At 54.2% G+C, this 14,569-nt stretch overlaps 7 protein-coding genes across 7 annotated transcripts; 4 read left to right on the top strand and 3 right to left on the bottom strand.

Moving 5' to 3' along the window:
• Window positions 1-377: 377 nt before the first annotated feature.
• Window positions 378-1,722, top strand: A1O3_08257 (uncharacterized protein; the record flags this gene model as incomplete). Its single annotated transcript, XM_007738355.1, has 2 exons — window positions 378-445; window positions 501-1,722. 2 exons carry the CDS (start codon window positions 378-380, stop codon window positions 1,720-1,722), a joined length of 1,290 nt encoding a protein of 429 aa, XP_007736545.1.
• A 1,125-nt stretch (window positions 1,723-2,847) lies between these two features.
• On the top strand, window positions 2,848-3,659 carry A1O3_08256 (large subunit ribosomal protein L24e; the record flags this gene model as incomplete). Its single annotated transcript, XM_007738354.1, has 3 exons — window positions 2,848-2,898; window positions 3,019-3,162; window positions 3,369-3,659. 3 exons carry the CDS (start codon window positions 2,848-2,850, stop codon window positions 3,657-3,659), a joined length of 486 nt encoding a protein of 161 aa, XP_007736544.1.
• An 866-nt stretch (window positions 3,660-4,525) lies between these two features.
• Window positions 4,526-5,119, bottom strand: A1O3_08255 (uncharacterized protein; the record flags this gene model as incomplete). The annotated part of the gene is made up of 1 exon (XM_007738353.1): window positions 4,526-5,119. One exon carries the CDS (start codon window positions 5,117-5,119, stop codon window positions 4,526-4,528), a length of 594 nt encoding a protein of 197 aa, XP_007736543.1.
• A 1,246-nt stretch (window positions 5,120-6,365) lies between these two features.
• Window positions 6,366-7,477, top strand: A1O3_08254 (uncharacterized protein; the record flags this gene model as incomplete). The annotated part of the gene is made up of 2 exons (XM_007738352.1): window positions 6,366-6,986; window positions 7,046-7,477. 2 exons carry the CDS (start codon window positions 6,366-6,368, stop codon window positions 7,475-7,477), a joined length of 1,053 nt encoding a protein of 350 aa, XP_007736542.1.
• Window positions 7,478-7,686: 209 nt separating this feature from the next.
• On the bottom strand, window positions 7,687-9,386 carry A1O3_08253 (uncharacterized protein; the record flags this gene model as incomplete). Its single annotated transcript, XM_007738351.1, has 5 exons — window positions 7,687-7,934; window positions 8,059-8,186; window positions 8,285-8,680; window positions 8,782-9,173; window positions 9,270-9,386. 5 exons carry the CDS (start codon window positions 9,384-9,386, stop codon window positions 7,687-7,689), a joined length of 1,281 nt encoding a protein of 426 aa, XP_007736541.1.
• A 1,160-nt stretch (window positions 9,387-10,546) lies between these two features.
• Window positions 10,547-11,737, top strand: A1O3_08252 (uncharacterized protein; the record flags this gene model as incomplete). The annotated part of the gene is made up of 3 exons (XM_007738350.1): window positions 10,547-10,590; window positions 10,709-11,040; window positions 11,163-11,737. 3 exons carry the CDS (start codon window positions 10,547-10,549, stop codon window positions 11,735-11,737), a joined length of 951 nt encoding a protein of 316 aa, XP_007736540.1.
• A 627-nt stretch (window positions 11,738-12,364) lies between these two features.
• Window positions 12,365-14,445, bottom strand: A1O3_08251 (uncharacterized protein; the record flags this gene model as incomplete). The annotated part of the gene is made up of 9 exons (XM_007738349.1): window positions 12,365-12,595; window positions 12,706-12,946; window positions 13,045-13,211; window positions 13,290-13,634; window positions 13,702-13,720; window positions 13,779-13,937; window positions 13,989-14,113; window positions 14,174-14,267; window positions 14,324-14,445. 9 exons carry the CDS (start codon window positions 14,443-14,445, stop codon window positions 12,365-12,367), a joined length of 1,503 nt encoding a protein of 500 aa, XP_007736539.1.
• Between the last annotated feature and the right edge of the window lie 124 nt (window positions 14,446-14,569).

Below are 14,569 nucleotides of genomic sequence, written 5' to 3'. Positions count from 1 at the left end.
TGGTTGTGGTTGTGGTTGTGGTTGTGGTTGTGGTTGTGGTTGTGGTTGTGGTTGTGGTTGTGGTTGTGGTTGTGGTTGTGGTTGTGGTTGTCGTTGTCGTTGTGGTTGTGGTTGTCGTTGTGGTCGTGGCCGTCTTCCCCTACCAACTGTCGATCAGTCTGGTTGATATTTGGCTCCATCACGACGACATCATTGCTCTTGGGGGTATCAGAATGGTGCGCGCCATTGGCCGATCGACGACGACATCATGCCTTTAAATCGATCGACGCCATTCGCCGGTGAAGAGTCGACGACAAATGCGGCGGCCGCTGGCCACACCGCGTCTAATTATTTTGTCAACGACAAGCGACACTCCCGAATTTTCTCTTTAGACAACGATGGACAGACTGACGGCCGCCATGAAGTCTCCCACCAAGGCTGGGAGCATGGCTCCAGACACCTCTGTGTGAGTATCCTGCTTACCTTTAATGTGCTGTCTGATGCTGATACCTTGAAACCAGTCGCCCAAAGTCCTGTGCGTCGCCGCGGCCCTCAACGCCGCAAAACCGCCTTCTTGGTCGTGGCTCTCTCGGGTCGCTTCGGCGCCTGAGGAGCAGGTTGAGCCTGGGGAGCCTTCGCAAGAGCTCGCCAGAAAGAAAGGATGTCACGAGGCTGAGTGGCCACGTGACCGGAGGTTCGCCAGTTCACAGCCGGCCCTCATTTCGCCCTTTGTCGATTGTCAATACGGCCTTACATCCGTTTAACTTCGATGTCACTGCGGCCATGCATGCCGTGCAAGACCAGACCCTTTCTCCCTCCCACAAGGCCAACAGCACGGCAGAGTGTGCTCCTGGTGACAGCATGGCATCAGGACAGGAAAGCAGCGAGCCGCTGGCTCAATTCGCACGTCTCTCAAATGAAGAGCGTGACGATGATGAGAAGACAATCAAACCAGCTGGTCGATCTGACGAAGACCTGCCCGCCCAAGCCTTCCCTCCATCTCCCTCTCCCTCTCCCGCTCCCGCTCCCGCCAACGATGCTCAAGAACGAGCCAACAATCCGGTCTTCACTGGCAATTTTCGGTCCCTGATCAATCTACCTGCGCCAGACATCAGCCAGCACCCGGCCTTCCAGAGTGACCCGGCGACCTCAACCAGCGACGCCCCTCTGCTGGTCACGACCTCTACGGCGGCAGAGATTCGACAATGGGCTAAAGAGAGGGGCCAAGTCCATGCGGAGCATGGCAACGGAGTCAACGCGGCTGCAGGCACACCAAACAGCGGCGCAGGGGGAGCGAACCCCGCCAACGACCAAGCATCTGGCGCGGCAGGTGCGATGACACCCCGTCGTGCAGTCCGTTTTGTGACTCCAACCGGCCCTCGTCGTCGAGAAGGGCGAAGAAGCTCCGAGGCTAGGACGCCAGGAGTTTTCTCTCTTCGACACAACTTTTCCCGTCTCCGACTCGACTCTGACAATGCCGAAACTGAAACCAGTGACGCACTGACCGGAGGTGCTGCAATGACTTCGCCAACAGCGCAGCCCAAGACACCAGTCGACAGCGACAAGCGAGCCAAGGCGTCAGGCTCACAGGAAGTCGAACCAAAGAGGACCGGTCTACGAAAGGTTACTGGTTTGTTCAAATCGAAGTCCGACAAGACCCAGCCTGACCCGACGTCCCCGCTCCCAGACCGTCCCAATTACCGCCGACCAAGAGAGGATCTCGTACGTAGCTTCTCTACTTGAATGACAACGAAAAGACTTACTGACATCTCCACAGGAACGTTACCTGCGCACCACAAGCAATTGTCGCTCGTATGATTACGACCCAGGACAGGCGTACCCACGCCATCCGAATACTGGACGCGCTTGGCACTCTCGCAACCTGAAGTGCACTAACTGCCTCGATGTCTGCTGTGCCGTCTGCGGACGCACCTGCTGCGCTTACAAAGCTGCCTCTGAAGCACTGAAGAACCACAAGGACAATCCACCATCTCTCATGGCTGCACAAGATCGCCTCGCTGATATCTCCAACCTCTTCCCGTTCGGTCGTGAGGTTTCCACGTTTCTTCAATGCACCCATGGTGGTGGCTGTGGCAAGATGGTCTGTCCGGACTGCTGTGGAATGTGTCCAAATCCAATCTGTTGTGACCTTCAGTGCAGAAAGTGCAAGAAGGACCCATGGGCTGAGTGCGACTGGCATGAACATATGGATACACACGCTTTGTAAAGCTTCGACAACCCTGAACGCCGGCAAACTTGAGAAGATATGATTCAAGACGGAAAGCTCTCAACATTGTGACTGGTGGTGGAACTCTGGAAACCCTCAAAATTCGGCGTCGATGGTTCCTGTGTATGATGAAATGAGAATGACGGACATGAGCTTCTGATACCCAGCCTCGAGATGCACATTCCTCGGCTACTGACCATAGGATGGTCGGAAATAAAAGACACTGATTCAAAAGTTCGTGACACGGCGAAAGTGTACAAAACATGTTCTCCCATAATAGCCCAAAGCCTTTTGCAAGAAATTGAGGAGATCACTCTCGACAGCAAGGCGGCAGGACTCCACACCGTACTCCGTACTCCGTACCAATGCGAGCTTTGGTTCATCCCGAAATTCTCCCCCCTGGACTGCGCTGCCCATACTGCGCGCAGTCCGTCTATGATTCGCCGTATTACATTTCATCGGGCACTTGCGCCAACGGATTAGTCGCACATCACTCTTGGCAAATGCCAAGCGCACAACTCGGCGCGAGATTTGACCCCGATGCCACTTCGAAGCCTGGACGAGCGACTGCGCCTAATTGATTTCATTCCATCAACCACCATCAAAGACAGGTACAGCATCGGGCAAACCGACCGACCAAGATGCGTACCTACGACGACACTTTCAGCGGGACAAAGATCTACCCGGGCAAGGTCAGTCCAGTCGACCGCGATACATTCCGCCTTCGCCTTATTCCACACCCTACCTACTTCAGATTGAGACGAGGCACCTTGGAGAGTTGTACAGTGGCTGACCTGAGACGGGAAATATAGGGCAAGCTCTATGTCCGCGGTGACAGCAAGATCTTTCGATTCCAGAATGGCAAGACCGAATCCCTCTTCCTCCAGCGCAAGAACCCGCGAAGAATAGCCTGGACCACACTCTACCGAAGAATGCACAAGAAGGGTATCTCGGAGGTTAGTTTGACACTCTACAGCCCCCCCGCCCCCAAGTTCTTAACACGGAGGTTTGGTCCAAGCAAGAGCATTCCGTCACTTCTCAAGTTGGAAAAAGGACGAGCTCTAACCCGAAATACTACCACAATTACTTGATATCCAGTGCAACACGCACAGAGATTCCGACAGGCCAAGGACAATCACTGACTAGAGTCTACTGCAAATAGGAAGTCGCCAAGAAACGATCTCGCCGCACGGTCAAGCATCAACGAGCCATCGTGGGCGCCTCGCTCGACGTGATCAAGGAGCGCCGAACGCAGCGACCTGAGACTCGCGCGGCTGCTCGCCAGGCAGCGATCAAGGACGCCAAAGACAAGAAGGCGGCCCAGGAGAGCAAGAAGAAGCTCGAGAAGGCAAAGAGCGCCGCTGGTGCCGCCAGAGGCCAGGCCCGCGGTGGCAACATCAGCAAGCTGCAGGCCAAGGGTGCACCCACCAAAGTCCAAGCCACTACCAGATAAATGCTCGATCCGGCTTGAATGCGTCCTGCAAGTGAGTGTTCGACGGGACAGGTTTTTGTGGACCCTGGGGTTTCGAAAATGGGTCATCGGGCATGGCATGGAATGGTATGGCACGGTGCTTGCTGGGGAGACCGATGAGCGAGGAATCCTATTCAAGTACGGCTTGCACGACAATCGGATGAGGAACCAAAAATGACAGAAAAGACCTGGTGTCAATGCAGGTCTTCGCTGCATGGCACGCCGTTCATGGCATCCTGAGTGCTACGCGTGCAATAAAGACGATTCGATACAGTTACATGAATCGATGAATATTGAAAGCAATCCGCTTGCCTAGGACGACCAACCACTATTGCGTCTGGCCAATTGTGGGCTCCATCTATTAAAGTGACCCATTCGGCTGCCGAAGATCCCTGTTCTAGATACTCAGGTCAATGCCCATCTGTCTGTGACACGGTCATGCGCAACGTATTTGTGACTTTGTCAAGATCCATTGATTAGCCTCGCTTTCTTAGACCACCGTATAGCCGGCGATCAAAACCCGTTCCATCCGTGTGTACTGGGCCTCTGGTGGTCGGGCACCTACGGTCAACTTAGGCACCTGCAGAGCCTCTTGGGTTGGTAGCCAGATTCTTCCAGCTTCCAACATTCTGCGGCCATGACTGATTATCAACCCCTTTCACAGCCTCAGAGGTCCATATGGATGAGAGCATGGCTGTAGCCAGTACGTAGTCGCGACTTAAGTGCGACTGTGTCGACTGACCGGGTCTTCTGTGGGCAGCATCTTCGGACTCTGAAAGCCACTGCCGGAAGCTCTATAGTTTGAGAATCGCTGTTCCTTCAGCCATTCTTGTGATATATCCGCCAACTCAATCGCCCAGAGAAGTGCCAAAGCGATCAACGAAAAAGTCCTCTGCCTTCTTCAGGACCTTTGCATCCCTCCTGGCGTCTGCCTCAGTTTGGACAGGCGTCTTCCAATTATTGACTCCCCACCACCATTTCCTTAGCCGGGCACCAAGTGTTCTTCCCTTGAATTTACTGCCGCGGTTCCAATGCCGCCAACCGAACATGAGCAGGTTCCAGAGAACGCCCTGAGCGAGCGGCAGGAAGACCTGGTCCCGGATTGTGATGAAAGCGACTTTCCACGCCGAGTCTGCGTTCTTGATGCTCGCCAGATAGGACTGCTCGAAGCGGAAGTCGGGGATGGGAGGGAATGATTTTCGACGCTGGCGAGGACGGATAATCTCGCTCGGGATGGTCGATGCCGACTCGGAAGTGGTTGCTGAGTCGAGGGACTGGGAGCGAGAGAGAGGAGGAGAGTGGTGTGTGGACGATTCCAAGACAGCGGGGATCTTCTCAGATGCCGCGGTTGACGGGTTTAAGTCATGCTCCGGCGAAGGGTCGTGCTTGATTGAGACGGATTGAATCGTCGAAGCCAGTTCCGACGCTATATTGGAAGACATTCTGTGTTTTCAACCACAGGCGTCAACAGCTGATTGTATCGTAGGTGTACGGCGTATCCGATCGGGAGACCTAGGTAAGGTCTTTCGAGTGACACCGAGAGGTTAAAGTGGCAGAAATGGCGAGCGGTGAGTGGTGGGTGGTATGGTGAAGGCCTAGCCTAGAGGGACCATTTCTTTCAACGAACCCTATTGATGCAGCATGCAGCATGCAGCATGCAGCCAGATTGGAGCGGAATTGTCGAAAGGTAGGGGGAAGAAAGATGCTGGTGTGGAAGACGAGGTACTCTGGAGGGAGTATGTACTACGCTCCGTACACTGACGGCGAGCTCACCCTGTTTGGGGTAGAGGGTGACGCCGCCCTATGAGAATCAGGTGACCTATGTCGAATAGAACTGGGATTCTTTTATATGCGCAATGTCTAATTTCAATCTGCAAAGTTGACTCTACTTGTTGCGCCGCTTATCTACCGCAGGAGCCACCCTTATCATCTCAGTGTCCACGTATTCCTCTCTGTCAACCAAGTTAACTATATATAATATAGCCGACTCGGCAAAGCGGCTGCAACTCTTGTCCTATGTGCTGCTGTGCGTCATGATAACAAGCTCTCGCTCTTTCAGCGCTCTGAGCTGTCTTGTATATCCTCGGTCTGATGAGTGAGGGCCGACACGGGCCTAGAAGTCGAAGTGGTAGGGCCTCTTCTCGTGTTCTAGCCTACTACTACTCCTCTACTCCTACTACTCAAGTTCACCATGTGTGATCAAGGTCATCATGAAACGCACTGACGCACGCTTTTTCTTCAGGCTGCTGGACTTGCCGAGCTCGAAAGGTCAAGTGTGACGAGACTCGGCCAGAATGTAACAACTGCTGCCTCCGTCGCATCAGTTGCGATTATACCCCTCGTCCACGTCGCCCCAGACGCCGGGCACGGACAACGACGCACAGGGTGCAAGTACTGCGGCCACTACAACAGCAGATCGGTCATGCCTCGCCTGCAACGGCTTCTCCAAGTCTAGACAGCGTGGCAGGGTCTGACCGAACGATCGAATTGCCTCTCGGCCTCGGCGTGACTGATTGGCCTTTTCCTCTGCATGAGACGGACCGGACGGCTCTTGCACACTATGCCGAGAACTTTGTGCCTCGTATGGTGCTGAGGACTCCTCGTTGGTCGTCCTACGCATACCTTCTCCGGATCTGTACCAAGCACCGCCTGCTCGCCCACTTACTCTTATCAGTTTCCGTGCGGGACATGGCCGAGGAGGATGACAACGAACTGATCATGGTTGCAATTCAGCATTATCAGACAGCACTCGGACTATTCATCGAACATCTTGGCTCCCCGGAGAAGCAGGGATGGATTACGTTTCCCGCCTTGTGGCTCTTCATCCACTATGAACAACAGTATGGAGATGATCCAAGCGTGCTCCAGAAACATTTGCAAGGACTCCGCGATGTCATTGCCTTCCACGGCGCCGCAATCCTTCCTTATGCGATCGGTGGTCAGGATCCGTTGGACCACTGTGATGACACGGACGTCGCCTGGCACATGATTGACAGGACTGCGCTGTGGACGATTGATCACGATGCTTGTGCGGCCTTTTTCGGATTCGGGGGCAGCTTAGTGCGATTGGTGATTGAGCAGTATCCCGGGTCACTATCTAGGCTCATAAAGAGCTCAAGAAATGCTCTCAGCCAAGCTTTTGGTCCCGACTATCCGGCAGAGGGGCAGCTGTGGGATACTCAACACAGTCAGATAGAGATGTTTCAATACAGTCTCATCACCCTGAGATTCGGCATCAGCAACTTGGACGGTTCTTCAGAGGCCAGTGATCTTCTAGATTTCGCGAGGAAGCTAAAGCAAGTCGAGGAGGTAGGGGATCCAATCACCCAGCCAGTTGCAGCGGTTTCAAGACTCACCGTCCGGCCCAGGAATTCTCCTCCCTATTATGCGTTGCGCTATCGCCGCAGGCCTCCGACGGGGGCATCTCGTCCAACATGTGCATTCCAACCGCCCAGTTCTACGCAATCGTGGCGCTGTACGAGAGACAGATGTACCGCACCCAGCCGGTTGCCGCCATCGCCAAGGTCCTATACGCTTGCGCCAAACTGGCGGAAGTTGCGCCCTCGAACTACTTGTGGCGTGTCGCGTGGCCCATGTTCGTGGCCGCGCTGGAGACAGACGACTTGATCCACCAGCAATGGGTGCTAGGCCGATTCAAGGAGATGCAAGTCTGCGGTGAGAACCTGCGTCGCGCCCGGATTTTCCTGGAGGTGGCGCTTAAGGAGCAGAGGAGGACGGGGCAGCGGGTGCCGTATCTCTCCTGGCTCAAGGAGGGGCCCTTCGAGAAGTTTGTGCTGTAGACAAAGGTTCAGGTTAGATGATCTGAAATGGTTGCAAAACACAATCCAGTTGTGGGCCGAATATCCGGACAACAATTGACTTCTCACTAAACACACACTGGTAGCTCGGACATTCCAAAGCTGTCTGTCTTATGTAAATTGACCTGGGTTTGAGGCTCTCCCTCTCCCTCTCCCTCTCCCTCTCCCTCTCCCTTCCATCTGTATCTATATCAGATCAAGCCAGATAGATGTTTCTTCAGAGATTCTTCCCAATCCCCCCTCACTCTTTTAAAGAGGGCATCATTGGTCAACAGCTCCAAGCCCAAGAGTGCCAACAGACCGCCCGCCTGCTGAGACTTGTCGAAGGCATCGTCGGTGCCCACTGCAGCAGTGAAATCGTGTGTATGTACGCTTACGCTGTCAGGCGTGTCGATGACGAAATTGGTGTGTAGGGCTGGTGCGTGGTAGGAGACGTTTCCTACGGGGTTGAGGGTCTGATTAGTCTAACAAAGGATGGGAAGACAGGGCGGTGCTGGTGGGAAGGAGGACGAGGGGGGGAGAAGAGAAGGAGGAATAGTAAAGAGGAGACGGGGAGACCAGACCGATATCTGAGGAGCCTTTCCCATCCCGATCATCCCAGGCGAGTGCCTTGGTACCAAGGCCATTCGCAATCTGCGCGAAGCGATTGCAGAACACCTTGGACTCGACAAAGTCGTTGTATTCCTGTACCCTATACTCTCATGGCCGTCAGTTCTGTTTCGCATTCTCTCTCTCTCTCTCTCTCTTTTAATCATGACAACATCAAAACAAAAGACGCAAGCCACGTACTCTGTGATTTTGATCTGGCATCCCGTTGACAGGGCCGCCGCCTCAAAACAGGCTCTCACACGGCTAGCCAGCAGGTCGGCGGACTTCTTGGTCCGGCTCCTCGCCACGTAGTACACCTGGGCGTACTCGCCGATGACGTTGGCATATTGGGGAGCTTCCTGCAGGCAGCCGTGGATTCGCTCGTAGGGGAGGATCTGCTGGCGCAGAAGGCCGATGTTGGTGTGTGCGGCGACGGCGGCGTCGTAGGCGTTCACGCCCTCCCAAGGGGTCACGGCCGCGTGGGTCGCCTTGCCGAAGAACTCGACGCGCATTCTTCGATCCGAGAGGAAGCGCGTGCCGCCGACCGCCGTGTGGTCCGGGTGACCGTCCGGAAGCATGCTGGCCGGCCAGGGGTGCCTGTCCGAGCTCCAAACGTCAGCGGCAGGCCTCTCACTCATTCAAATTCTCCTGCTCAGGGCTGGGCCTGGTTTCGGGACGGATCGAGGAGGGCAACGAACGTCATGAGGACCGCATCCACGCCATTGTAGGCGCCTCCCTTCAGCAGCACCGCCTTCCCGCCAAGGTTCTCCTCGGCCGGCGTCCCAAGCAGCTGCACGCGTCCGGGGAGGCCGCGTTTCTGGAGCGTGTAGTGCAAGCCAAAGAAGGCTGCGACGCCCGCAACCGCGATCAGGCTGTGTCCGCACGCATGCCCAACATGGGGAAGAGCATCGTATTCCGCGTTGATGCTGATCAGCCTCCCGCCCTTCCCGCTGCCGCTACTGACGACCTCGAAGGACGTCTCGACACCGTACGCATGGCGTGTTACCTGAAACCCTTGGCTTTCCATGTAGTCGCAGATGGTATCGTGAGCGATGTGCTCCTTCATAGCCAGCTCGGGGTTGTTATGGATCTGTCGCACCGCGTTAGGTGCTGAGCATGAGCATCAAATGATATCCAGCCTAGTATCACCGGGGGAACGCCGTCGAATGAAATGATGAGAACTCACGTGAGAGAATACGTCTCGGAGACGCTCAGAGAGTTTCCCAATTGCTTCATCGACATCTTGCTTGACCTCGTTGACAAAGTCAAGGCTGAACTCGAGATCTCCTTTTTGGGGGGCCATCATGTATTGCGAATGTTGACGGGGGATACCGTTGTAAAGAACAATGTTTGAAGATTCGTGGACGGAGCTTAACCGTATCGTAGTCAGACCGGGGAAAGGAGCAGAACAAGACAGGAGAGCAGAGACACTGAGCAGCTGCAGCATTCATGACGGCAATTCCATGCTTATATATGCAAGAAGCGTACAGCATGGTGTCTGGATCAGTGATTACGCCGACTATCCGTACTGTACTTCAAGGATCGTCTACTCGTATCAAGTCGCGGTTCAAGCACCGCGAGGCTGGCATTGACGGTCAAATGCAGGTCCGGCATCGACAAAAGGGCGGGGGATAGGCAAGTAGCCGAACAGACGAATAGGCGAATAGGCGAATAGACGAATAGACGAACGAATCGGCGAATAGACGAATAGAGACGGAGGGAGGAGGAGACCAATAGCCGAGAGGAGGCGAGATAGGGGTGATAAGGCTCTGCTCCACATCTGTTCTGATAGGAGAGAGCACAAATCGTGTCTGCCGAGCTGTGTGAGCTGGCCACCAATACAACAATCTCGCCTGCTTCGGCAAGCTGTGATGGTCAATGATCGAAACATATATGCTACCGACAGAGGATCAAGGAAATGTCTCAGGGCATACATTCGACACTGACACTTCGTACCGCCTCCACCGTCGTACAGTATCAACTACCCAGCATAGCCGATAGCTCCGAAGGGTCTGCGTGTACAAAGTGTGTGTCCAAGTGTACTGAGTATGCCCTGAGACATTCCCAGCATAAAGAGAAGCCATTTCTAGAAGTCAGTTTAATGCTGATCATTCGGTACTGACAATGAGACGCTTAATCTATCTCCCTTGACTCGACGACCACGCATCCATCTCGAAGAAGAGTTGGCCGTTTTCAGTCGCAGACGAATCAATCCGTACCCTAACAACTATGGCGATCCAGGAGCATCGTCAGGCCTTGGATGCCAATACTGACACTGATACTCCCTGGACGGCAACGCCGTGTGTCCTCTCCAGGTCGCTCTCTGCTGCCGCTGGCTGGTGAGTCAACCAAGCGTCAGATAGCAGTGCATACTACTTCATCTTCATATAATCCCGTCGCCCGTCACCCCGTCACCCGCTGACTGACGGCCACTTGAATGACCATTTCCACAGCAAGGTATACATGAAGCTAGAGAATCTTCAGCCATCAGGATCATTCAAATCACGGTACGTGATCGATCCCCCTCCCCAGACCATCACCCTGCCCACCTCCCACCTCCCTTATATCCGGCCAGCAGAACAGATCCATGATCCGATCCAATTCTTACTCAGCATCATGTTAAAGAGGAGTTGGCAATCTCGTCCGGAACTGCGTCCAACGTCGACGAACCTCTGCCACTGCCAGTCATGGGCCCAAGATCCATTTCATCTCCAGTTCCGGGGGCAATGCCGGACTGGCGGCCACCACGGCGGCAAGACAACTCGATCAGGACGTCACGGTGGTGGTGCCGAAGACGACGGGGCGGGCCATGAGAGACAAGCTTGTCGCCGCAGGAGCACGAGTCCTCGTCCACGGCGCCACGGTGTCAGACGCGGACGAGTACGTGAAGCACATGGTCGCCGACGATCCGAAGAGTGTCTACGTGCCTCCCTTCGATCACGAAGATATCTGGCAAGGTATGTTTTCACCTAAACCTCAGCCAAAGTAAAGGCTACCCTGACCCCCACCGTCTCCCAACTGCCAACTTCTTTGTTCTTTCGGTGGCTGACGCTCATGCATGTTTTGATCTCCCCAACAGGCAACTCGACCATCATCGACGAACTCCACGCCCAACTGGACGGCCATCCTCCCACCGCAATCATCTGCAGTGTCGGCGGCGGGGGCCTGTTCAACGGCATCATGCAGGGCCTCGAGCGACACGGCTGGACCTCACACGTCCAAGTGCTCGCCGTCGAGACCTCCGGCGCCGACTCGCTGGCCCAGTCGCTGCAGGCAGGGGAGCTGATTACGCTGCCGTGCATCACGAGCATCGCCCGCTCGCTGGGCGTGACCCGCGTCAGCGAGCGGACCTTGGCATATGCAGATGCCCGCCCGGACCTGGTCCACAGCTTGGTCTTGAGCGACGCCGCCGCCGCCATGGCGTGCGTGAGGTTCGCCGATCAGGAGAAGATCATGGTCGAGGCCGCCTGTGGCGCAGCGGTTGCCGCGTGCGATCAGGCCGTGTTGAGGGCCGCTGTACATGGATTTGGGACAGATTCCACCATCGTGGTGGTTGTTTGTGGTGGTAAGTCCAAGTCTTGCCCTATGCCTTATTTCTCATGGTTGCGTGTGAATGAGCAAGCCGCTCTAGCCATTGACCTTGACCTTCATTGACTAATCATCCTCTGTTCCACGCCTTAGGATCGAATGTTTCGCCAGAGATCCTGGTTGAGTATCGAGAGAAATACTCGAATATCGAGTAACCCGTTGATGGGTCGCGAACCTTGAAACTTGCCGAAAAAGAAATATATATACCAACCATCTAGATTGAGACTACGGAGTAAAATGGACCAAGACTGGAGCCGACGTGTTGATGGAAAGCCTATCAGATCAGTTCTTCTTCCAAACAGGGCCCTGAGGCCTGGCAGGTCATCATGAGAGGCTTCCATACAATTCCTCGACCAAGTCAATTCTAAAGCTCCTTCAAGAGTTGAGCATGCTATGCTTTGTTACATTTCCTTCGACCTGGAAAAGATCAAGTATGGCGAAGGAAAAGTCAAGTATATTTATATCTCTCTCTCACAAACCTGACTTGGTCTAATTACCAATATATTGTCATAGGCGTCGGTAGGAATCATGACCAGACCAGTTTCCACGTAACTTCAGAATATCTTAATCCCCAAGCGACTTTTTGATTTTACCATGCCAATCGAGTCGGAACACCTCCTTGATTTTTCCTTCACTTTTCCACCAGAAGCAGATCCTCCTTCCCTCCGGCTCACGAATACTTGTACTTGTATTCTAGTACAAGTACACAAAATTCTTCATCTCCTTATCGGTTCGATCCGCATTCACGTCTCTTATATTATCGTCACTGGCACCAATATGCTCATCCCCTTCCCCTTCCCCTTCCCCTTGCGTACTTGCTCCATGTCCAGCCCTTTGGTAGTTCTTCCACTGAAGGTAAAATCTCAGAGCAATGGCGGCAACTACACTGAGCGCCAATCCCGCCATGCAGACCTTGAAGCCGGTCTATTTCAAATCCAAGGCACAAAGGTCAGTAAGGTGGGGCGCCGAAATTAGAATAGAAAGAAAAGAAAAGAAAAGGAAAGGAAAGGAAAGGGGAAGACCGAGAGCTTTACCGGGTATCTTGGAGCCTCCTTTGTCAGGAAAGCCTGTGGGCTAATGATGTTGCCCACGCAGTAAGCGACGAACAGCATGGATCCCGCCGTAGCCTTTTTGGTCGCGCCAGCAATGTTGGATGAGATCAGCGACATGGAAATGGGAATGTTGCATGCGAAGGCACCCATCAGGTAAACCCCGATGAGTTTACCGACTTTGTGCTCATCGCTCAGGGTGTAGACGACGATGGATCCTATCAGACTGGAGGGGCCAAGAGGCTTGGATTCAGCAATCTCGTTTGACAAGGGGGTCCGGGAGGGAAGGGATCACGGGGTTGGGGTTGCGAGAGAGCAGCTTACGCGATCGTGGAGAAACCGATCAGCATGAAGATTCGGCTTCCTTTCACAAAGCTGGCGCAGATGGAGGATAGTGTCACCAGAATAATCTGAACAGCTCCACCGGGCATCTGCAGCAGAAGCGCTTCGAGCCCGGCATAGCCTAATCCTTTGATGACGATGGATTGAAACTAAAGAAGGGTGAGCAGGAGCAGGCGAGGCCCAACATACATGGGACTTGAAAGATCAGATGGAGTTCCGAGACTTACGGCAATCAGACCCGAGTTCACAAGCATCGAGCCCAGCATGTTCAGGCACAAAAGCCAGACTTGGATATCGCACAGAGCCTCCCACATTTGAGACCACTTGAAAGTCCAATCGGAAACGGCGGTCCGGTTGCCCTTGACCCGCTCGATGGCCACCGTTCTTTCATCCTGGGTTAGAAATCGGGCATTGGTGATCGTATCCGGGAGAACGTAGAGCATGACGACGCCCCACGCGCTCGTCAAGGCTCCCAGGATGAGGAAGAGGTACTGCCATTTAGCGAGGCTCCCGTTAAGGTGCCCAATTCCCCAGGCTACCAGGCCTCCGAAGGTCGCGGCTGTGGAGTTTCCCTGTCTGTTCATTAGAGTTTAAATTCCCCCTTCCCCGTGGTGCGGTTAGATGGTTGTGGGGCCATACCAAGAACCAAAGTCCATGTCTAACATAGGCGGTCAGCCTCGTGCCAAAGAAAGGGAGATGGAGACATAGGTACTCACCTCAAAGGCTGCTCCTCTCGTTTGTAAAACATGCCCGTCATCAGGCTGAAGCCAGGGGCTACACAAGCTTCCGCGCACCCGAGCAGGAATCGGGTGACCATCAAGCCGGCAAAGCTGTGGCAGCCTGCGTGAGCCATCAGCAGCCCACCCCACACAATCCTGACAAGAGGTTCAGCATAGTCTGTTGGGGTTGGGCATGAAGATGCTTACACCGTTCCAGAAAGGTATTTCCCGATCGGCAGACGAACGGTCAGGAACGAATTCGGGTACGACATGAAAAAGTATCCGAAGTAGAAGATGGAGTTGATCCATGAATACTCAGTGCCGTGGAGGTTCTGAGAGAAGAAGCGAGTCAGCACAAAAGCTTAACGCCCATCTTCGTGGTGCGCCCGTACCGCATCCGTGATGATACCCAGGAGTGTTGCATAACCAAGAGTTGCCTTGTCCATGAATTGGAACATATAGCAAACGGCCAAGACCGGCAGAAGACTGTTGGAGTGAACGTCAACCAGTTGGAACGTGGTGTGCTTGAAGCAAATCATTACCATAAGTCGAGTTTCCACACAATCTTTCGAACGTACGTTGGTGGAATATCGGTCTCCCCGGCCTCTTGCACATTGGTGTCTCCACCTGGAATGCTGATGCTTGACTTCTTCATGTCGGCCATAACCACTTGTCGTGTGCTGAAGGGCTTCAGTGGGTGAGGGATGCCGGTACTGTCCGTTGACAACGAAACTTGACCTGTTCTACTGCCGAGTATGGAGGGTCGAGCGTTGATGCGTGCAGAGTCT

The sequence above is a fragment of the Capronia epimyces genome (assembly GCF_000585565.1).
Source record: "Capronia epimyces CBS 606.96 chromosome Unknown aczIQ-supercont1.7, whole genome shotgun sequence".
NCBI lineage: Eukaryota > Fungi > Ascomycota > Eurotiomycetes > Chaetothyriales > Herpotrichiellaceae > Capronia > Capronia epimyces.
This window is presented reverse-complemented; position numbering and strand designations above follow the sequence as displayed.